At 33.1% G+C, this 25714-nt stretch overlaps 1 protein-coding gene across 11 annotated transcripts in view; it reads left to right on the top strand.

Moving 5' to 3' along the window:
• Positions 1-25714, top strand: part of LOC126811616 (uncharacterized) — a 316159-nt gene that overhangs the window by 273175 nt on the left and 17270 nt on the right. For 7 of the 11 annotated variants that reach the window (XM_056098990.1, XM_056098989.1, XM_056098991.1 and 4 more), the window contains 7 exons: positions 10897-11010; positions 12744-13088; positions 13750-13812; positions 15033-15200; positions 15661-15780; positions 17018-18322; positions 20101-20220. In XM_056098990.1, coding sequence (XP_055954965.1) covers positions 10917-11010; positions 12744-13088; positions 13750-13812; positions 15033-15200; positions 15661-15780; positions 17018-18322; positions 20101-20220 — 2215 coding nt within the window. In that variant the 5' untranslated portion in view covers positions 10897-10916. The remainder of the gene's footprint in view (positions 1-10896; positions 11011-12743; positions 13089-13749; positions 13813-15032; positions 15201-15660; positions 15781-17017; positions 18323-20100; positions 20221-25714) is intronic. The other 4 variants (XM_056098994.1, XM_056098996.1, XM_056098993.1 and 1 more) reach the window with 2 other exon arrangements.

The following is a 25714-nucleotide window of genomic DNA, read 5'->3' on the forward strand; positions in this document are numbered from 1 at the left end:
TAATAAGCTTTAAGCCATAAAGAATTAAAAAGCATTGACACTTGATTGGCATTGATCAGACTGCATTGTTAACTGTATAAATCTTTGCTCAAGGTTTCTCTTAATAAGCCTACTGGCATCCAAAGATTATAAAACAGTCAAAGCCAATCATGCTTTTAGGCAATTACTTTTTATAGACTTTAAATCAAAATATTAATCTAAAAGTAAAGAAAGACCAAATGATAACCATACTATTAGCTATATTGTCTATATACTTTAAGAAATAAATTCTGTATATCCTTAAAATAAAATTTGAAAAAGAAGTAGAATTTAGTATCACTATTCGGTGATACATACATAATTAATCCTCCACCAATTTTATTGCATCCATCTTTTCGAATTATTTCAAAATTAGAAATATTTATATATGCGCGAGTAATCTTTGAGTGTAAAAATGTTTCAGTTAGACCTAAAATATCAATTTAATTAGATTCACAAAGAATAAAATCATTTACTTCATCGAATTTACTGTAAAATTTGTTGATATTTAGATGACAGAGTTTGAATCCATGACATTTAGTGATAAATAGATTGGAAAAGGAATGAGGCCATTTTGTTCAAAAATTAACAGCAACGTATCAGTTCATATATTAAAATCCTAAATCCTAAGGAGGCTATGATGTTACCTTATGATGTCTGAAAATAAATCACCCCCCCTCCCTCCTATATAGAAGTATAATGCGTCCGCTATTAGGGCGGGACAATTTCTATTTTTGTGTAATTGTTCCGTACAGGCACCGTTTTACGTCAATACTATTCTAGTTAATTGTATTAATGGTAATTATCTTTGTCTGTAGAATTACATCTAGGGCACACCTTTGTTTTAATAATAAAATGGTAGAATAAATGGTTATTTAAATTACTAGCTTTATTTCTTAATTGCCAATAGATAATATTTTCTTTCCTATTTCCAGTATTATAATATAATGGTGGTGTAAGTAATGGGTATACACGTGAAAGGCCCGATTTAAATGTTCTTAAAGTTTGTGAGGTTTTAATGTTTACCAGTAAATTGTTCCAAAGTTTAATTGTGCAGGGAAAGAAACTATTAGAATACGTGTTGGTTTTACAAAATGGTGGATTGAGGTTCTGACTTTCATTACGAAGACTATAAATTTAAAAATTTCAGTCAGATAAGTTGGGCCTAGGTTGTTCTTTATTTTATATAATAAGTAAATCAATTTTTGTTTTATTCTACGATTAGACAGCGATTCATACCCACGCTCTTTGAATAAATTGTTTTTAGATGAATTTCTTCTAAGGCCAGTTATTATTCTACCTGCTTCAGTTTGAACACTTTCCAATAGATCAGAATCCTTCTTTGAACAGTTATCCCATACAATATCAGCATATTCTTAAATCGGGCGAATAACAGCAAGATAAATTTTATTAAGTGAAATTCTATTAATTTTCTATTTCAGTATGCGCAAAATGTTTAGTCGACCACAAGCTTTCTGGTATATATTTGAAATGTGTTTTGACCATAGTGCATTTGATTAAAATGTTAATCCAAAATGACAATGAGTACTTACGTTTTCAACTTTTATGTTTCCGAAAACAACGTCTGGATGGATTGTATTTTTTTCAAGTAAAAGTAATATTTTTAGTTTTATTGGGGTTAAAAGTTACACACCACTGTGTAGCCCACGATGAGGCATGTCTTTAGTAAGGATCATTATGAATAATTGTAAAAAGTGAAGTATCATCAGCAAATAGTCGTATGTTATTGTCGGAGATATCATTTAAGTAAATCAAAAAAAAATAAGGACCCAATACACTTCCTTGGGGGACTTCAGAATTAGTATGCAAATAATTTGATTTAAAACCTGCTAAAACTACGCATTTTTATCTATTCCTTAAATAGTGTTCAATTCATTTAAATATTTTTTTTACTAATTCCACATTGTTTCAATTTAGTCAATAAACCTTCATGCCAAACTTTATCAAACGCTTTTGATACATCACAAACTATAAATCGAATTTGCTTTCCTTTATCAAGATTACGTATCATAACATCATTAGCTGCGTTCACACTGCATGCGCATTGAATGCGAATTCCGGAAACCGGCCTCCGGAATTCGGATTGGGTTTTCCCGGTTTAAAAGCGGTGCGTCACATTACAGTTTATTCGGATTGAATTCAGAATGAAAAGCGCCACCCTGAATGCGCCGTGAAGGTCATTCATATCCAAGATGGATGCACCAAACATTCGTATTGGTGATCTTATGTTGCTTATGTGTAATTTCCTGAGGCAATCAAGGCTACATCAGCGGGTCTTACATCTTCGACACCTTGCCATGCAGCGCCGGGCACGATTTCGTTGGCACCAAAATCAAATGCGAATGAGGATGATTATTCTTTTGGTAGCGTTGGCTATACATTAACACGTATGTACATGTACTTCACTCTTGGCTCTGTACTAGCGAAGATACATTTCATAATTGAGATGTTATGAAATGGGGTTAAACTTCCTACTGTTCTGGTCCGACTGGGCTTATAAAGACGGGTATATACCATTTTCCCAGGACAGTGGCGCTACGGCCTACTATCAAGGGATTTTTTACGTCAATGTGTACACGGGAACTCTGTCTTTCGCCCCAACGAACGACTAGACTTTAGTGTGTTGTAAATGTTTGCATTACTGACTAAAGGTTAGGTATGCCACAACCCCTGTTGACTGCTCAGAGGACTTAGCTGCTGAGGACGTATGTTTCGTTGGCTGACAACTTATCGTTAGCTGGTTATGTTACCGTAGAATTTGTTTCAGTGACGAAGGGCAACAGCTATTTAGGCTACACCCCAACATGCGCGCAAAGTTATCGTTTCTGATAAAACTGTTGATCTGAATCAAGCGTGTCACACTCAAATCTTGACTGCGAATAACCCGATTCGGAATTATTGTTCCGGTTTGAATTCGGAAAAATATACGGATTCGTTAATTCAGATTCAGTTCGGTTTTTGTCGAACTGAGTGTGACGCCAATGTCCGGCATAAGACTTTATTCTGAATTCAATTCAGATTAAACCCCTAGTGTGAACGCAGCTATAGATTTCTAAAAGTTTTGTAGAATCGTTAGGTTGAATAACAGGTTATTTTCTTTTTTAAAATTATAAAGATTTTTGAATAAGATTTTCTCTAGTATTTTACATTAAATGAGCATGTTAATGAAGTTGGTCTATATTTGTCAGAGTAATGCGGATCACCCTTTCCTGTATACGCTTCAATGATATATGAAGTCTTTCAAAAATCAGGTAATAATTGAAGTTCTAATGAAAGATTTAAAAATTTGGAGAGGGCTGGTGATTGGGGAGTTAACTTTTTCAGTACAGAAGGCTTTGAGCAGTTAAGAATTAGTAACTGGTCTTTTACTTCTTGTTCATTTATAATAAATGTCTGTAATTCGTTGTTACTGCGAGAGGCAAAGTTTGGAAGGTCAAGTTCATCATTTAATTTTGAAATTGAGGCAAAATAAGTGTTAAAGATATTTGCCTTATCAATACTAATGACGAGATGGTTACCTTTTCATTATCAAAAATTTGTAATAGATTTTGCTATTTTCCGCCATTTATTTGGTGGTAGGGTTTTAATATTTATTTCTTTTTCTAATTTGTCTTTAAAATTATTTTTAGCTTACCTGATTAATGTTACTACTTCATTTCGTATTTTTCTAAATAAAAGCCAAAGCCAATGATTAGAATTATTATTATTATTTTTTTGGGGGAGGGCGGGGGGCGCATTTGTGTGCACTATTTCGTTTTCGAATTTGTATACGTATAGCGTTATTCATAAATGGCTTATCATTTGGCCGTATAGTTACTACTTTTGTTGGGATATACTGTATTAATGCTTTATTTAAAACGGCTAAAAACTTGGATAGACTTTATTGATATCATCATTATTAAAGACGTGATTTGTCCAATCGACAGTTAATAATTCGTTATTTAAACCTTCATAATCTGCAAGTTTATAATTTCTAATAGTTCTTTTGGTATTCTAATTGTTTTTATGTTTTTATATTTAAAGATAATATTATTGGTGAATGTGTACTGCATATAGGAGCATTAACATTATAAGTGATTTCTTATTAGTAATAAAACGATCAATACATGAACGTGGTAGCGTTGTGAAATTAGTCGGTTCTTTTATCAGATTTTCAAGATTTAATATTTGTAATAGTTTTTTAAATTTAGCACAATTACTTGAATTACTTAAAATGTTGATATTAAAATCCCCTGTTAGGACAAGAAAGGAACCACTGTCTAATGCATTTGATAACGTATCATAAAATATATCGCAAAAGGCAACCCTTGTATTTGGAGGTCTGTAAATTACACCGAGTAAGAATTTGGTATGATCATTAAATATGTCTATAAATATTAATTCAATATCAGTGTTTATGAGATTATGTCTAATCTGAAAGTGTAGATTATTTTTAATATAGACAGCAACCCCACCCCCATGCCTGTTTCTATCAAATCTAACAGGACTTTTATAACCGAGCAGTAAAATCGATGAATCTTTAATAGTGTTGTCTAGATGAGATTCAGTAATACATATTATATCATGGTTAGAGAATTCTGCTTCAATTATATCTTATTTTGGCAATAGGCTACAGACATGTATTGATGTGAACAATGGAAATGTTATCTGAACTTAATGTATTTAACGGACCAGGGTTTTGTTCTATGCAGCCGACAATTAGCAAAGTTTTAATTATAAGCAAGAGGTGAATATTTATAACATATTACGAGATAGGATGTAAGATCACATACAAGGTATGTTGATTGTTCCGTTTGAGAGGCAAAATATCATTAATTTCAGTCATGAATGTCGTTAAATAATATTTTGCGTTCACATGTAAAATCGGAGCAATCAAACATATATTTATATCTATATATTTATGTATCCATAGAGAGAGATGACTTTAAACTAAAAGTTACTTTAAATATGAAATTGTGACATTTTACACTCCAAGAGGTTTGATAAATGGACTACTGAAAGGTGATAAATAAATTTACAATATATTACAAAACAATAAACACAACAGTTAGATTACTTTCTTATAATTGAAATGAGATTTCATGTTTTAAACGCGAGTAAATAAAAACCAGTATTAGTGGGCATGGGGATATATAATTATATATGCAAGGAGGTAGAGCTGGTAGATAGTAATTTAAGTAATCTTTTTGCACTTTGATGGAACTTAAGTCTACAGTAATAGGGACACGTGAATTAAGGTGTACTATAAGTAAATTAAATTACTTAAGTTTTATCACAAATATTTTCAATAACAGAGTTCTTTTCATTGTTGAGAACGAATATTTCAGTGTAATTTATTTGATTCTAATATTGATTAAGATATTCAATATACATATAATAGATTGAATTAATAAACTACAATATCATCATTGTATTAGTAGAATAGAATAACGTTGTTTAACTTAATAATTTAAGCTAGTGAAACTTTCATCAGGATTTAGCATTATTTCATATCATTTCGTTCCTAGCTTTGTAAATTTTCATATCATTTTGGCAAATCGAATGATATTTTTTATTGGTAATAATCAAGTTAGGACTACAAAAGTTTGTGGGTAAAATGTAAACAGTAAACAACCAGCATTTTTTATTTAATCTACATTGTGGAATAACATAGCGCACACTACGTGTTGGTGTTAAGTATTTACATATGTTCATTTATAATCAACCTTATTTATCATTTTCATTCGGTTTAGGATTGGGTGTAGAAGTAAATAAACCTAGGTCTAACAAGGACTGTTGTCGTAACAAGGGGCTTGATTGAATTAAATCAGGTAAATTAACCGGTTGAGCTGTGGTTACAGATGTAGCTGTTCAACATTTTTGGCGTGTCATAAAACTGATTTATGTCATCTTCACAATTAATTAATATGTTCTTGTCATCATCTAGATTTCTTACATATATTCGGCTGCCCTATGTCCAACAGTTTTTAATTTTTTCAGTTTGAAGAGTTCGCGTGTTTTTTTTATACAGCTGAGATTTTCTGTGTGTCAAGGCTTCATTAATAAAGATTTTTGTTTTATTTGTTACGACCTGTTTGGTTTATTGTTAAACGGTCATCTCGATCGTTTAAAACATGGTTATTTATAATATCTATAGTATCAGATTATCTGTATTTTCACCAGCTCTCTCACTGATACCACTGAATTTAAGGCATGTTCGTCTAGAATATTGTTCAAGTTCATCAATTTTATTTTCTAAATGGTCGAGGTGACTAACTAAATCTTGAGTTAGTTTTGGTTGGATTAAGTGAACAATATGGCTCATTATGACTTCGCGTTTAAATAATTCACCAATAAATGACTGTCACGACCCATCATCTTTTAGAACATTATCTAGAAAATCGTTTATACTGTTGGAATCATTTGGATTTGAATTTGAAGCCATCTCCCTTCTTGATCGTTTTGGTTGTCTTGATTTCGTCATTAGTATTTATATACAACTTATACACCAGTCTAGCCTTGTAAAAATAAGCTGAGTGAACTCGCGTGAACTGTTTTCCCAGATACATGTATTATACAGACGATTTTATAAGTCAACGAAAAGTCTCCCTTTTTGCATATGTTTGTCACAGTTAACACATTAAAAATTAATTTAGTACATACTCAATTTACTCAGGAAGTTTTGATAAATCATCTGAAATATAACTCTATTTAAACGGAAGGAGATTGACTCAACACGTCCACCTCAGTCGGCCATTGTTGTTAGAAGTATAATGCGTCAGCTATTAGGGCGGGACAATTTCCATTTTTGTGTAATTGTTTCGTATAGGCACCGTTTTACGTCAATACTATTCTAGTTAATTGTATTAATCCGTACAGTGTTTTTTTGTTAAAATTAATAGGATATAGACCCACACTATAAGTATTTTTTTAAAAACAAAATCTAATATAGGCCTATAATATAAGTAATTTTTTTTAAAAAAGAAAAAAAGATATACGCCTATGCAATGAAAGGTGTTAATTAAACAATATACAGACCCCATAATTAAAGAAAGATAATATAAGACCCACAAAAACTAACTTACATGTATATATCTTTGAACTTTTCTAAAATTACTAGAAATTGGACGCAAACATAGGCATGTGAATAGCCTTTTTTTAAAAAAAGAAAACAAAATGAAAGAGCCTAAAATTACAGATTATACTGACCACAAGACGAAAGAAAAAAAAAATAACTGAATAACACATCTTGAGGGTTTTTTTTCCTCTAAAATTAACTGTAAAATTACTCAAAAGTAAAAGAAGAAAATGGTGTGAGGCCTATATATTTTAAAAAAATAAATTTGGACTGTTTTGTATTTAATGAACACTGAAATGATGAATTTTAAATTGTAAAGAAGAATATTTGATACAGGCTTGTAAAATATAGTTAAATAATACAATCTTATATTTTAAAAAAGACAAATTTGTGCTATTTTCTCTGAAATTAAAACTGAAAACACAGAATTGAAAAGGAGAAACTAGGTTATAAAAAAATAATATCAGTAGTATTTTTAAAGAATATGATCTCGGCCTATAACAGTAGTTTTTTTAAAGACGAAAATATGATATAGGCCCGTGCAGTGAAAGGTTTTTATTGAAATAGTATGCAGATTCCATATTACAGACTACTAAGAAAATATTCGATCCCACCCCCCAAATAAATTAACTTCTATATCTTTAAACTTTTCTAAACTTACTAGCAAAAATACAACTTGGCATTTAATGCAAATCTTTATATATATATATATACGTAGACTCTAGTATTACAGACTATGAAGATCATATTATATAAGACCACATAAAATAACTGTTCTATGTATCTTGACCCTTTTGTCTCTAAAATACTAAATAGTAAAAAAAAAAAAAAAAGAAAAAGAAAATGGGATTTTTATATAAAGGTCCTAAAAGTTAAAAAAAAAAAAAAAGGAGAATATAGGTCTAGATGAATGTATGTAGAAAAGGGCTTTGAAATTACATATTAGGATTAAAAAGAACGCACAAAAAAATTATCTGAACAGTATTTAAATTTGAATATTGTAATGCGCCATTGCAAAGACATATTGGTTGTGTAAATACTGCTCATACTTTTATTATTTTATCATGGACTCTATATTAGATTTTATGTATTTTCTTTTACCAAAGGGCGTGATACAGTTTGTTATTCATAAAGATTTAAAGTAAATAGTACAACATTCTGAATACAACTGACTGATTTCCAAATATTTTTAAAATCCATAGTCAAAATTATATTAAATAAACAAGGGGTGACATCTTACAATTCCTTTGCCATCATATGATTTTATTTTTTCCACGCAATAGCAACAACATTTTGTTATTTCAGAATTCATATTACAGCTTCTCTGCCACAAAAATTGAAAATAATAGATTAACATTTTTTATCCTGTAATGAATATCTGCTGTTAGTGTATATAAGTAATAACGGCATAGGAATATTTAATATTAAGGGGAAAAAATAACACAAATAATAATGGTAAGATGTAAAATTGAGACACACGGAAAAATGGCACAAGTAAAAAGAAAATAATTTATTAAAATTAAATAACAAATGAAAAAAATGTTTACATTGTTTTGATTAAGAATTATATCATTCATTACAATAGCCGAGGGGTCCTATTCCATAAATGAATGTATTACTAATAACACTGGTGTAAAGAGGCTAATTTTGACCTTTTATTAATCATGGTGTGAGAAATCGTCCTCTATAAGTCGCTGAATAGTTGTCAATATTAAGTATTCTGCTTTAGTGTTACAACAAAACATCATATAAAGTCGTCAGTCAGTGTCCTGTTTGTATGGGTGTATTAATAACAAGTAATGACTCATATTATATCATCCAATCCGCTTAACGGTCGTGGAAACGGGGGAATTACCCTATTCATGTACTATGGAACAGCTTAATCCGGCCATGTTCCTCCAACACTTGCACAATCGCCCTCGACTTCTCGCGGCGAGAGGTCAAGATTATGATATTCGATATCTTCAGTTATTAAACTTACCGTTATATACTGGTTAAAACAAATGAAAGGAAATCAAATGGGGTTTAATGTCTTGCTAAAGAAACGTGTATTCTCTTGGAAAAATTTAACACTTTAAACGTGTTCATCAAAATGACACAATTTTTATTGAATAAAATATTATTTATGAACTTTGATTTTATTAAGTTTGGAGTTAGATTCATATTATTTTAGTAGATTTTATCTAAAATGCTTAAAATCATTTTGTAAAACTCACCTATACGGTGGCCGATAAGGGATAGGAAAAATAATTTTCAATTTTGTTAAAGTTTGCTTTTTGTTATTTTAATTTTAATTTTTTGATATAATTTCTTTTTCTTAATTGTCACTCTAGCCAATTTTAATATAATTTCTTTTCGATAATTTTCATCCCAGTCAATTTTAATTTTCACCTAAGTAATTTTCAATATAAATTTTTTTCTTCTAATTTTCACCCAAGTTATTTTTAATTTATTCTTGAATTATCATCCGAGAACATTTGAATTCCCACCCGAACCATTTTTCACTTATTTTATTTTTTATAATATTCACCCGAGTGGTTTATAATTATCACTCAAGTAAATTTTAATATGATTTCTATTCTGTTGAATTTCCACCCAGCGTACGTGTGAGGTCATTTTATCTAGCCTCGCTTGTACGAAAAATCGCGTTTTTAGCTTGTGAACCGTCTAGAGTTCACAATTTTTATCAGATTTAAAAATCCGGTTAGTATATCACCGATGCACCTAAATGATGGTAAATTTTAATATAATTTCTATTCTGTTGAATTTCCACCCAAAATCGCAATTTTTATTCAAATTTTTAAAAACCGTTTTAATATATCACCGTTACACCCTAATGATGCCCAGGTTCGAATTTTGGGAAAATCGGACCGAAATTGCCAGACAAAATGACAGCTATGGTGTAAAAGTATGGAATTCCAAAATTGTGAACACTCTAGAGGTCACAATTTTTATCTGATTTTGATGAAACATCCTGGATTATGTCTCCAAATTTTACGGGAAAAAAACACGTTTTTAGCTTGTATTCGTAAAAGTCGCAATTTTTGATCCTATTTTAAAAAACGTTACACCGTAATGATGACTGAGTTCGAATTCGTGATAGTTGGACCGAAACTGCCGGAAAAAACGGCCGCTCCTTGTACGCAAATAGTGTAAAAGTATGCAATTCGAAGGCTGTGGACACTATAGACTCTAGAAGTCGCATTTGTTATCCCATTTTGATGAAACTTAAAATATATGTTTATATCTCTCAGACCTTGGCGCTTTTCTATATTTTCGCATATCAGACGCTACGTTCCTTGATTATGGCCCCTGATTTTACGAAAAATCTCTGTTTTAGCATGTAGATCCTCTAGAGGTCACAATTTTTATCCGATTTCATAAAACGTTTCAATATATCACCATTACATTGGTTCGAATTTCGTAAAAATCGGACGAAACTGTCGGATGGGCGCTCCTCGTACGCAAATAGTGTAAAAGTATGTGATACCAATGCTATGCTGTGTTATCAATATGACTATGCTCTAATTCTTCCTGGCCATAGTTACCTCTCCTTACTGAAAACATTCTGAACGCAAAGTTTTCTGGAATTTAATTTGAAGCATTGAGAACATATCAGAAATGTCATACCCATCACCTTCCATTTCAGAGATACCCCACCATCTCCCCAGTCCTGCCTGTGATTTTAAGAATTCAATGTCAAGCATTTTGATAACCAGGGGACGAGAAATATCGATTCTGCCTTTCATCTCTTGTTAAATGTTGGAAGATATAGCGAAATGTTTGTTTGCTTTGTACAGTTTCAGATAACCAGATAATCATGGCGTACTCGCAGGAAGCGACAAGCAAGAAGAGAAGTAAACAAGGTCGCATGGCCAGAGATGACATGGCAGAAATGAATATACCACAAAAGGGTAATTTCTGATGAACAATGTGCTTTTTATTGAATCACCATAAAATGGCTTTCTAGTCCCCTTTCTTGTATATAATTTTAATACACCCACTTCACCCACATGAAAATGTGGTCGTATTGTCATCCGTCCATCAGTCCGTTCGTGTGTCGCTTTATTGAACCCTGTGAAAGCTCTAACAACTAAAGTTATCATCCGATCTGTATTTAATTTACATGTACTATTTCAATTTGTAAAACGAAGATGCCTATCGCATTTAAGCAATTTCTGTTTATAACTCTTAGAGTTATGGCACGTGTTTCACTTTGTTGAAACTTGTGAATGCTCTAAAGACTTAAGTTATCTTCCGATCTATATTAAATTTACATGCTTTATTTAAATTAGTAAAACGAAGAAGAGTTTTGAATTTCACCAATGTCCGTTAATGCCTTACAGTTATGACCCTTGTTTCACTTTGATGAACCCTGTAAATGATCTAACGGCAGAAGTTATCATTAGATTTGCAGAAAATGAATTCAGTGGCTTGTAAATTCTCCCATTACCTACAAAAGAATACATATGCGTCAACCCTTGCTGACTTCTCGGATGATTTAACTGCTGTGGGCGTATGTTTCATATTTTCAAATCGCAGCCTATTTTTGTTTTTTGTAAACTAAAAAGGCTGTTGTATTCAGTTTGTACTACATACATACTACATTCAAATGTGGTCGTATATTGTCGTCTTCCCCGTCCGTTGGTCCATTCGCTCACAATTGCTGGTGGACGCTCTAGAGTATTGAGGCTTCTATAGGCGGTAAATATCCGATTGACTTCAAATTTAGACTATTTCAACAATTTCCGATAATTACTGCCAGAGTTATGGCCATTGGCCATTGATCACTATGGCAAATCATATGGACGCTCAAGAGACTGAAGTTAATATCCAACTGAGTTCATGTTTAGGTCATACAATTTGCAACGATTTTGATAATTACTACCAGAGTTATGGTCCTTGATCACTTTGCAAAAATGACGTGAAATCTCTCCTAGAAAAGAGCCATTGATAACTTGAATAGCTAAATTCGTGAAATTAAATGTGTATATTAAACGTTAGCATGGGGCAGAACTAAATGCCAATGAAGGTCATTATGTAAGATTTAGATAAAGAACTGGACGTCGTCACTATAATAGTTAAAAAATGAATATATTGAAATTTTCATTCAAATTACTTTATTCTGGGCGAAGATATTAGCCTTTGAATGTTTGACAAGATGTGTGCAGAGGTTGTAGCCACCACACTGGTTGTTCGAGGCTTACCCTTCCTTCGCCATTTTAAGATTTAATTTACTGAAAATAGGACCAATATGATGTCATCGATAGTTGATTATGGTTTTGTCGATTAGCTCTTGCATAATGCATGTTTAATGGGATGTTGCTGTTAAACAGATTTAAGTGTGTTGTAATTGCCGACACAGACAACAAATATGCTGCAACCCTTGTTCACTGCAACACTATTATAGATTGATGTTTTCCAGAAATTAACATTAAGATTATATGACATGGTAACATCAGAAATACGATGTCATAACTTCAGGGATAATATCTCGAAAAATAGGCATTACACTGCAAACATAATTAATTGAATTTTAGTTTGTTAATAGTAATCGTTATTATCTTAACGACTGATAAACAAACCTTGTTGTTATAATATTGTTATTATAGACACAGGTATAATATTGTGGTGTTTATTTTCTCAGTAGAATACCAAGAGAGCTCACCCAATGCTGAGAGGAGAAACGTTATACCTAGAAGAGAGAAGGGGAAGATGTTACCTGAAGATGAACATAGGATAATATCTAACTATGTGTATTTAATCGAGAATCTGAGACCTCTACAACCATTATTAGACAGTTTAACTGAAAAATTTGTACTAAATGAAGATGACTTGGAAGTAATCAACAGAGCGAAATCTGAGGGTACCAAGGCAATGATACGTAAATTTCTAGATACTCTTCGGACTTGTGGTACAAATGCATATTCTAAATTCATCCACTGTTTAAATAAATTAGAATATAGAGCAGTAGCCGAACAATTAGCATCAGGTAAGTAAAATAGCACAATGTACATTTGATACGATTATTTACATATTTCAGTTGGCTTTTTCATAACTAAATACCATGTAAAAAGCGGAGAGTATTAAATGCATCTGTTCGTCTGTTGATTTTGGCAACATATTTCGCCTTCCATAATGATAATTTTCTGTCCGTTCACAAGCTCCAGAGAATATTTAGCTGATTGAACTAGATTTATACACGGTGTTTAAAGTTATGAGATGAAGAAGACTATTCGATAATTACTACGTTAATTATGGCCCTTTGAAAAATTTTGTGGACTTTCTAGAGGCTACAGTTAATATCCATTTGATTTAAAATTTATATACAATGTTTAAAAGGTTATTCAATAATTACTGGCAGAGTTATTGTCCTTGAAACTTTTGAACAATGTTGTGCATGTTTTCGAGATGAAGTTCATTCAAAACCTGAAAAGCTTTTTAATTTACAATAGTTAATGTTTTGTTCGAAACGTTGTCATGGGGCATAACTAGAAGCTAAACAAATTGTAATGATTTCTGATAATTGCTTAAAATGGGGTTGTCACTGGTAATCAGTTTCAAATATTTTAGGTATGTTTCGTTATCTGGCAACCTATCTTTGTTTACATGGTACGGTTCTGAACTTACTAATATGTATGTTTCTATTACAGATACTTATGATACATATGATCACTCACTAATAGATGAAGAAAGCAAAGGGCTGACAATTCCAGGTATGTCATTACGTTTTAGCCATTTTAATTAATAATTGAAGAAATGGCAAGGAATTTTCGAGTCGGACTGTTTTTAAGCCGGGGTGTATATCTTTCACACAGGCTTTACTGTTAGCTTTCACATGTTGTGAAAAACCATGGTCAAGGGTTATAAATATAATTAAAATATAGTTATTTATAAGAATACATATGCACGTGGTCCACATTCATACCAGGCACGGTGATTATTGTTGTCAATGTTAGGCAATAATAATGATAAACCATTATGACAATATAAATTAATAATGGCATCGTGGTGTTGATATACCATTAATAACAATATGGTGCAGATAAACCAAAACATGATCACATGCATTTGATTAATACGAATTAAACAAGTATTAACTACGTAGACTAAATCTATAAATGGTACTGATTATCTACAACACAATGATGGCAAAATGTAAGCGAAAAAGCCCTGATTTACAATTTCGTAATAGTTAGTTTTGCATATTGGCACAACCAGATAAAAAGTCTATGGTATGACTTTTGTAACAATCTGGTTATAAGCGTGCAATAAATTTAAACGAAATGAAATGGGGTTCGACACCTTACTTTTCTGAGCTATTGAAGACGGACATACCTGATACAGTGTACTGTGAAGGAAATTTGGCCCGGTCAGAATCTTTTTTACTGAGCCTACGCCGCACCTGGTTAGCCATGGGGCATGACCCTCCCCCCCCTCCTTTATATATTATCCTGATTTAAGGCAATATTTTATTTTGAGATATATTATTGTGGTATTAATTTTCCGTAAAGATCATCTGGGTACATTATTATGTAAAAGTTGAGTAATAATAATAATCCGCTACTTTGAATTTAAACATTTCAAATCCAGTCAATGACCAAACAGACTTTACTTTGCTTAAGTACAATTCAGTACGTAACTCCAGAATGATAACAAATAAAGAAAGCAGTGATATACTAGAATGGAAATATACATTTTTAAAAATGACTGATCTGTTCACCGACAAGTTTATAGAAAAATAGCACATGACGACGATGTTTTTAACGGTCTAATTTATAGAGATACTGTAACAGTGTTAAATCTTCAAGAAATAACTTCTTTTAATGCCATAAATACTTTGATTGTTCCAAACATATAATGTACAAGACGACGTAGTTAATGCCCTTAGTTAGCTTTTGTTTTTAGGAGTTATCTAAACATTTATATATTACAGTAAATAGAACATGTAAAATCACCAATTTACCGGATGCTGTAGCAATAGAAGGACGTAAAGGGCTTATATTTACTGTAACTGGTGAAACATCCATTAATCAACCACTCAAATTTAAATCGAGTTGGCATCCCGAAGAAGCTGAACAATATTTCATTCTCTATCCTGAACGTATGTATACGATTAAAATATTTGGAAAGATTATCAAAATGAGGGCCTCAGAATATGTGCTTAATTTATTATTTCTATGGAAATGTCAAACAAGTGTCCCTAATTCTTTGCAGGGCTCTTAATGGTTGTTTGAATAAATAAAGGCAAAAATAACTAATTATTTGACTTTAGATGCTATATGTAAACTGTTGACTGTGTATAAGAACTTTCAACTTCCAACTTATCAATTTGGTTTTCTAGACTTTTTGAGACCGATGAATATAATTCGAGTAAAAAAAATGCTGTAAGAAATAGATACTATATATATACATTTCTTGATTTACGTTCAACCGATATATATTGGATTGATATCTGTCGGTTTATTTGGTACAATTTAGCTGTTTCTGTCCTACAATCAAATGATACTAGAGTGATTGATAAATACTTGTTACTATATATAGATTAATATTTTACATTGTAGACAATGAATTACGTGTACATGTTACGTCAGATCCTGTGTTTACCTGTAATTGTGTGACTCTAACAGTTACAGTTAATGACGGAATGAGTGATTCACTTCCAGCTAACCTAGAAATTGTCAGTAAGTTCAATATTTGTTCTAAGAAAGCATTTGTTTAGAAGCTTTGTTTTGTATTTCCAATCTGACTGATGGATTACAGATACTGGAAATAAATATTTTAAAGATTATACTTCAGTCCCATTATGTGGGATTTGTACTAAAATTCTGTACTATTATTCTACATGTTCATAAATATGAATGGATTTGTTTCTTAACACATGCATATTTTAATACACCCACATGTTAATATAGTCCTTTACACCCACTTGTTAATATAGTCCTTTATTTTAATACACCCACATGCTAATATAGTCCTTTATTTTAATATACTCACATGTTAATATAGTCCTTTAATTTAATACACCCACGTGTTAATATAGTCCTTTATTTTAATACACCGACATGTTAATATGGTCCTTTATTTTAATATACCCACGTGTTAATATAGTCCTTTATTTTAATACACCCACATGTTAATACAGTCCTTTATTTTAATAAACTCACATGTTAATATAGTCCTTTATTTTAATATACCCACGTGTTAATATAGTCCTTTATTTTAATACACCGACATGTTAATATAGTACTTTATTTTAATACCGCGATGGCCCCATATGTTGAATTCAGTTATTTATTGTGTTAATGCCGAATTACTAGCTGTCTTCATTAACCCAGTCGGTAGAGAAAAGTAGGACGTTAAAACCCATTGAAGGCAATGGACAGTTTATTACCATATTTGTATTGCCCACAAGAACTGATTAGTTCCTGTGGATAAAAAATATGAATTTATAAACATACTATTTGTATTTATGCTAGATGCCCTCATAAATAAAACAACGAAAGAAGCTGAAAAGGGTGATAAAACTAGAATCCGATGAGAGTTCTAACCAGGGTATAGGGGTGTGTGGCTATGTGCCCTTCCTTCCGAAAAAGTGTCCCCGAATTTCGAATGCCAACACCAATGTTATCATATTCCCATTACCCCAATGATAATATTGTGCCCTCTTTTCCCGCTGCCCTTTCTTTGTTCCAACCAGGTCGTTAAGTACTTGGGGTTTACTATGTCCATGTTCAGATCTTCAGACCTTAATCATAATCCCTCAACCAAGTGTCAAAGTATGGTGTGCTTGGCTCAGCTATTCCTCAGATCAAATCTAATATGTGCCACAGTTTCATCCCTCACCTACCCCCTGAGTTTGGTCTGCCTACCCTACTTCCGAGACCTGAACACGCCTATGATATTTGCTCTCAATTTCAGAAGCGGAAGTGCGTGTAATATTAATTGGGAAAACTGGTGTTGGTAAAAGTGCCCTGGGGAATAGTATATTGGATTTATCAAAAGATACTAGATTTAAATCTGAATCAAGCGCTGCCTCGGTTACACGGTTTAACTCATGCAAACATCGTGTCAGAGAGGTAGACGGTGAAAAGTATCTTTTCAAGATACTTGATACTCCGGGGTTATCTGATACCAAAATTTCACACCAAGACGTAGCAATGGAGCTTGCCAAAAGTATAGATGGTCTGGCACCAGGACCCCATATATTTTCGTTTGTGTTACCTATTGGTAGGATTGATAGACATGTTTTGGAAACCATAGAACAATACACAGATTTATTTGGGGAGTGCCTAAAAACATATGGAGTGATTATTTTTACAAAAAAAGATGCACTTCAAAAAAGGTCATTTACAGAATATTATAAAGATGCAAATCCAGAATTTAAAGAATTCCTGGAAGATTACTGTGATAATCGACATTCTCTTATCAACAACGAAAACCCTCAGCCTGATGATGTTCATGGTATTTTAAGACTCTTGCTGGAAACAAAAAGAAACAATAACGGCGACCACTACAGAAATACAATGTTCGAGGAAGCTAAGAAGTTATACCAAGACAAGCTCCAGAAGATAGAAGAAGAGAAAACTAAAGTAGAGCGGGAACTTAAACAACACCTTGAGCTGCAAGAAAGAGATTTTAAACAACAACTCAAGCTGAAAGAAAGAGAACTCAAACAACAACTCCAGCTGAAAGAAGAAAATGAGGAGACATTTAAGGAGCGAGAGAAGGAATTTAAGGCGCGGGAGAAGAAATTTGACCAAAGAGAAACTGAGCTGGAGAAGAAATTTGACCAAAGTGAAAAGGAGCGTAAAGCATTGCGGGAAGAACTCAAGAAGTGGAAGCCATCGGATCAAGATAAAGATGTCAACTCTGTGACAGATCAACAACCACAAATCGCCAAAGTGACTCATGCTGATCCACCAGGACAAGAGATAGATTTGAAGACTGCGACAGATTCACAACAACAAATCTCTGAAGTGGAAAAATTAAAACAGACGGTAGATATTCGAAACATAGATTTCGTAAAGCTATGTAATCTTCTTTTACAAGATGGCTATTTGAATGAAAAAGACAAAGAGGATATAGTTTCATCAGAAGCCTCAATCAATACAATGGATACACTAATGGATATATTACATAAAACAAACAACAACAAGGCCTACATCATTGTTATTAACCATTTAAAGAGTGGAACTACCATGGAAACCACGAACACAACACAAGGTAAGTTTAAAATCATCACCACTTACATATATATTATAATATCTAGCAAGATATCATGTGATAGATGTCGTACAAAAAGCAGGATGTGCATTCATTTCTAAAACCCACAAACTCAGTTAAAAGACAACCATACTTTTTTTTTACAATAAAGCAATTGATTGATTAATTGATTAGGTGCTAACGAGAAAAGTTATTGTCCAATCTGCCAAAAATATGTAGGCCATATATATATGCATTATTCAAATTAGTGAGACGAACAAGCCTATGGAATTTCAGCAATGTCCATGAATTATTTCCAGAGTTATGACTCTTGTTTCACTTCGTGGAACCTTAAGACTACTCTGGTGACGAAAATACTCATCAGCCAATCTGTTTGAAATTGATGAGCGAATTATTTAAATTAGTGAAACAAATTATATTTAATTTGAATAACCTCCTCACAGGTGGGAAGATTTACCCAATACTACCAATACCACCCGAATATCACCACATACATGTGCTACAACATAATGGTGCAAAATAAGCATATTAGCCTACTTGATTTTTTTTAGAAAATAGCGAGTTATATCGCAGGACATGTACTTCCAATGCTATTACCGATGTCTGTGGCTGTTCCATCCCCCCTCCCCTATTACCCAAAACAAGCAAATAATAACCCGGTACTACCAAATACTACTCAATATTATCAAATAAAACACCTGTGTCAATCAATCCAGACGACTTTGAAAAATTCCCTCTTCTCAAATTTTCACTGATGCTTCGAATAATGTCACTATTGAACAAATTGTCTGGTATATATTCACAGGTGACGATGTCGCTGTGATGTCATTACCATCTAAATGAATAAACGCGATCTCCGATTTCCTCCCACTGCTAAAGACCTCTATACGCGCAGGCGAATTATTGAAATATATCCCCGAAATGACCTAGTTTGTGTCGAGTAACGATTTTAATTCTGAAAAAAATGAATATGTGAACTTTTATCTCTAATGGTATGGGTTTTTTTTTGAATATGTGAACTAGAATTAAATTGTTTCTATGGGATTTAGTAAGTGAACAAGAAATACAAAGGACATACTTCTATTGAATACAATTAGTACTAAGTATTACTGATCTTTGATTAAAATCTATATCAGTTCAAATAGCCACCTTGTTTAAACTTACATGTCTTAGATGGAGTTTAATTTAAAAACAACATTTTTGTTTGTAATTGTTTAAACTTACATGTTTTAGGTGAAGTTTAATATAAAAACAAAATTCTAAAACGTCGTTTTTATTCGTAAAACTGATTTAAATTTTGTGATTTTTGTTAATCTGCTGGATTAAATATATAAAGTTATTATTCAAATTTGAAATAAAAAGATTGAGATATAGTTGACCATTACATAATATTTGACTTTTGTCAGATATATAATATTCAAATAAAAGGATTGAAATATAGTTGACCATTACATAATAATATTTGAAATGTAATCTTTCAGTTACTCATTACTTTTTAATGTCCTATTATCCATTAGATTTGCAATACTTCAAACTGTGTAATGATTATATTTCATTTCCACTGACATCACAATTAACCCTGGCCTGTTCTACATACTGCAGTGTCAAAGATACCTTTTTGCAAATTGTTGAGTGTTCAAATGAAAACAAAATCAGATCAATAAATTGTTAAATAACGTTGGTATTTAATCTAGTTCCGCTGGTATTATGAAACACTTTTGTAGTCAATTACTAACTTACCACAGTTCATTTTGTAATTGAATCATTTTATATTGAAGATGACCCTAGACATGATACAATGGTACAGACAGATCAAAGTGACAGAATAAAAACAGAAACAGACACTGAAAATAAAGCGAATACCAATATTGAAGAAGCGGCTAAACCCGATATATCTGGTAAGTACAGACAGTAGCATGTTGGTGATTAGAACTCTGTGATTCCTTTAACTCGGGTACATGGATTGAAAAATCAGAAAAAAAGTCATAATTAAGGATGTGTCCGCAATAAGACCATACAGGAAGTGATAAGGCTCAATTTTGGGATTTCATCCATTTTTGTCTATTGGCTTACCTAGTGCCTAAACATACGTATATAAAATGTTAGAGTGATTGATCCACCCATGGAAATGCTGAGATGGCTTTTCCGGTCTTGAAAATGGTAAAAAAATCTGTAGTTTCACTTGTTTTTTTTACCACCAATTTCAGTACTTAATATCTCATTGATGCGAAGAGTCAACTTATCCAAACTGAGCAGACATATAGATCACTTTATTTTACATCGGTAACAATATTTATCGGTTGTAAAGGGAGATAACTGCGTAAATATTTCAATTTTCTTCAAATTATCGAACATTTGTTGAGTTATTATACTAATGTGCTATGGAAGGATAACGTTGCCAATATTATTTCATTGTTCACGGTGCAAACTGCAAATGTCACTAGTTCACAATACGTATTTTAGTTTTACAATTTACAATTTCCATTGCTCAACAATACCAATGTCACGGTGTTAAAATACAGAATACACTTTTCAATAATACAAAATACAATATAAAAGTTATTTTGCACATTACACTTCTGCATTCTGCATTTTGCATAATAGACAAATGCATATAATAGAACCTTGCATAGTAGAACATATACCTTATATGGGATGTACGACGTACGTCATTTGCATACGGAAAAAAATCCGGACTATGACGGAAATTAATGATTTACGCGATAAATCCATAAGGCCGAGGTCATTAGAAGGGGGCAGTACTCGATTTTGTTAGTCTTCAACGTCCAAGCTCTATACTGTAATCAGTTCGACGATTAGAGGATTCTGAAAGATAATAGTCTGGCTTAACGAGACTATTCTTATTTGTTCTCATTGGTAAAAAAACAGATATTTCAATTGAATCAATTTCTTGTTAAAAATTAAATTGAATATCTTATTTAATTGACAGGTCTCTAAAACCCTTTTTTTGGGTAAGGTTAAAGAATCTTATAGTAACCGAGCGGAATCTCTCACCCGTATTCCAGCACTTGGATTCGAAATGAAGTTAGCATACATATTCCTAGCGCCAATAAAAACCTAGATATAATTATCATGAAAATAATTGTTACCTTTATATTAGAAAATAACATTTTAAGACATATTAATGCAAAGTATATAATAATATGTAATAGACCCCCCCCCCCCCTCCCCCCTCCCCCCAAAGAAATTTGCTGAAATAAAGATCTTGGAGCCACCAAAGCTAGTTCAGAAGTTATTGTGTGTGTACGCAGTGAGCCTACCCTAACTCGATTCCCCACATATTTAGTACGTTTACGGTAATATATCTCCAAAAGCCAGCATAGAAGGCTTCTGGATTTTTGTATTCTCGTCGTTTATTCATCCCTTGACTCTGTGAAATACAAAACATGTTGCCACCAAAGCTCGTTCGGGTGCTTTTTGATGAAACGTGGGCGTACCCCTTGTTTATTGTACCCACGAACCCCGCCTCGAATCTGGGGCTGGGAACTTTTCGGTGGTATAACTCGATACCCCAACATAGAAAGTTAATGAAATTTGGCATGTTCACACCTTATGCATCTGTCGATTTGGTGAAATAAAGATCTTGGAGCCACCAAAACTAGTTTAGAAGTTATTGCGTGCGCAGTGACTCTACCCCTAACACGATTCCCCCATATTTTTAATATGTTTACGGTAATATATCTCTAAAAGCCAGCATAGGAGGCTTCTGGATTTTTGTATTCTAGTAGTTATTCATCCCTTGACTCTGTGAAATACAAAACATTTTGCCACCAAAGCCAGTTTGGGGTGCTTTTTGGTGCAGTGTGGACGTACCCCTTGTTTATTGCACCCGCGAACCCCGCCTCAAATCCAGGTGCTGGGAACTTTGCTGTGGTATAACTCGATAACATAGAAAGTAAATGAAAATTGTCCTGTTCATATCTTATCCATCTGTTGATTTGGTGAAATAAAGATCTTGGAGCCACTAAAGCTATTTTATAAGTTATTGCGTGCGCGATGAGCCTACCCTAACCCGATCCCCCCATGGTTTTAGTATGTTTATGGAGATATTTCTCTAAAAGCCAGTTTAGGAAGCTTCTGAAAATTTGTATTTTAGTCGTTTATTCATCCCTTGATTCCATGAAACAAAAAAACATTTTGCCACCAAAGCTGGTTTCGGTGCATTTTGATGCAGCGTGGACGCACCACTTTTCTGCGCGCTCAGTTAGCCTAGTGTGCGATATTTTAGTATGTTTACGGTAATAGTATTTTTTTTTTCATGGTGGGGGGGGGGGGTCTGTTACTTATATACTTGGCATTAATATGTCGTTTTCTAATATAAAGGTAACAATTATTTTCGTGATAATTATATCTAGGTTTTTATTGGCGCTAGGAATATGTGTGCTAACTTCATTTCGTATCCAGGTGACCATATGGCTTTATCGCGTAAATCATTAATTTCCGTCATAGTCCGGACTTTTTTCCGTATGCAAATGACGTACGTCGTACATCCCATATAAGGTATATGTTCTACTATGCAAGGTTCTATTATGCATTTGTCTATTATGCAGAATGCAGAAGTGTAATGTGCAAAATAACTATTCTACTGTATTTTGTATTATTGAAAAGTGTATTCTGTATTTTAACACCGTGGCATTGGTATTGTTGAGCAATGGAAATTGCAAATTGTAAAACTAAAATAGGTATTTTGAACTACTGACATTTGCAGTTTGCACCGTGAACAATGAAATAATATTGGCAACGTTATACTTCCATAATGTGCTGCTATTTGACGATATTAGGTTTGTATTTTATAATATTTGATAAGTATTTGGTAGTACTGGGTTATTATTTGCTTGTTACGGGTGATATAGAGAGGCAAATGAAACAGCCAGACATCGGACCAACATTAGAAGACCAATAGGACCAAGTTTAGAAGACCATTCGGACGAATAATAGAAGACAATTCACCACTAAGACAGAAGACCACTCCTAACAAAACCACTCGGGCCAAGACAGAAGCCCATTTGGACCAAGACCACTCAGACCTTGATTAGAAGACCACTCGGACCAAGATAAGAAGACCACTCAGGCCGAGATTAGAAGAGCATTGGGACTAAGATAAGAAGATCACTCGGGCCGAGATTAGAAGAGCATTCCGACTACGATTAGAAGACCACTCGGGCCAAATTAAAATAAACGACTACTCAATATATTGTTATTTATTTATTTAGAAGACCAATCGTTGATCAGCCATGCACCCAAGCAATGTTTTCTTGAATTTTTGTTGTTGATGGCCTTCATCGTCAAGGCTCTCTCATTCATGCTTAAATTAAAGAGGCATCAACCCCTAAAGTGGAGACCATGTGTTGGGGTTAGTCCTTTCAGTTGCTGGTACTTGATAACTGTCCTATAGCCAGTTTTGTAGTATTTCAATTGATAGGTTCACAAGATGGCCTGGTACGAAGACAATAATAACACTATAGTTGTAGTTCTTATGGCTATGATTCATTCAATGATGATACTTGTTGGTGGCAAACGTTTGTTTCAACCCAATTGATCTATTCTGATCTAGGCTTAGAACTTTTCAGACCGTCATCATATCATAAACTTATAATACAACTCAACCTAATATTTTGGTTAACAAATATTATCTTTATTATATTTTACGGGTAAGTATTTTTGCATATTTGATTTAACCGATGAATGTTTTTGAAAAAGGCCAACTCAAACCACATAAGAAAATATTAACGTGAATAACGTTGTTATTAAAAGGCTCACCAAACTATAAAACATTGATAGAAAGAAAAGACGAAAAAATGAAAAACTAATTTAAAGTTCTTATTTCGCTTAAAGATACTTTCTCAGAAAAGTATTTATGGGGTAGTTATTTCCAATAAAAGTATGGCAATTGTGGTATATATGGAAAGTAGAAACATCCAATCTTACTAGAAAAATACTGGATTTCCTGAAAAACACCCATGGAGCGCATACGGGAAAAAAAAAGAAGGGTTTCCCTAACCGGCAACCCGGGTGACGTCAAAGGTTGAACGCGAAGATTGTCGGATCTCTCAGCGTTAGTAAGCGCTTGATTTATATGTTGATAAACTTGATGGCGAGCGGACAAGTAAAAAGGGAGAGACTTAAACGTACAACATTTTCTGAGATAAAAATCGCGGGAAAAGATGTGGACAGTGGATAATCCGAGAATTTAATTAGGCTTCAATATTTATGATAAATGGACAGCGATTAAAGACAACATCGTCTTGTATATGCAATGAATTCTCCTAGTTTCTCACCCATTGCTGTGGTACTGTGGCGCACTTTTTACTTCTTCTTCTTCTGTCTTTCGCCACGAAATGGTGTAGCGGTTTGGTAGTGTGGGGAATCTGCCGCAATGGTTGCTCAGGACCCACACCCGTTAATTTTTCTGCCACCAGTGATCTATTGGCCGATCACAAGCCGTTTAAAGTAGAGCTTCTTCAGAGGAGAAGGCGGACTAGCTAAAAAGTAGTTGTGCTATGTTCGGCTCTCTCTCTTCGAACAAATGGAAGAAAACTGTATAAAACTATAAAGTTTTATTATGTATTATTTATAACATATATACAGGTAAGTTTTAATGGACTGGGAAAACTCTTTTATACTATTTATAAAGAGGCGAACTGTCCCAGCTCAAGCCGTTCTGTGTAATAGCTAAAAGCTATACTGTTCATTAACTGCAAGCAGTTAAGGCTGTAACTTTGCATTAATCACAAGCGTTTAAAGTCTGTATCTGTTCATTAGATGCAAACATCTAGAGGTTGTATCAGTTTTTAAACTGCAAGCAGTTTAAAGTCTGTTCATTAGATGCAAGCATCTAAAGGCTGTGTGCTTAAAGAGCATTCCTCAAGAACTATAGGTGTAATTACTAGAGCTTCGCTTGGACCCTGGAGACGGATATCCCAGTGGGAACAACTGACCCAGGGTACTAGTGCCGGGTAACACATTCGCCTGGCCGTCTCGACATGATGGCCTCGATTCTAAGAATTCGTTCCCAGCTCATGCAAAATTATAAACTATACGCTCCTTATGTAAACAAAGTATACATTGTCAACAATTTAAATGCAACATTATTTAACAGATGGACATAATGTGATTTATGATTAAGTTGATATACAAAAGTATTATTTAGTTACGTTTAATAAGTTATAGGATATGCACATAAATTATAATTGCATGCTGTATATTCAAATTCTGTTATTTAAGTAAGGGGAGATAATAATACTCAATAATATAGGAGGCAGACCACCATTAATTTCCCCATTGACTTCAATGTTAATTCTGGCCTCTTTGCCCACCTCCAACTTTTCCCCAAATTTTCGTTGGGCTGAATGCTTTTCACTACAGACAGAG

The sequence above is a fragment of the Patella vulgata genome, chromosome 2 (genome assembly GCF_932274485.2).
Source record: "Patella vulgata chromosome 2, xgPatVulg1.2, whole genome shotgun sequence".
Taxonomy (NCBI): Eukaryota; Metazoa; Mollusca; class Gastropoda; family Patellidae; genus Patella; species Patella vulgata.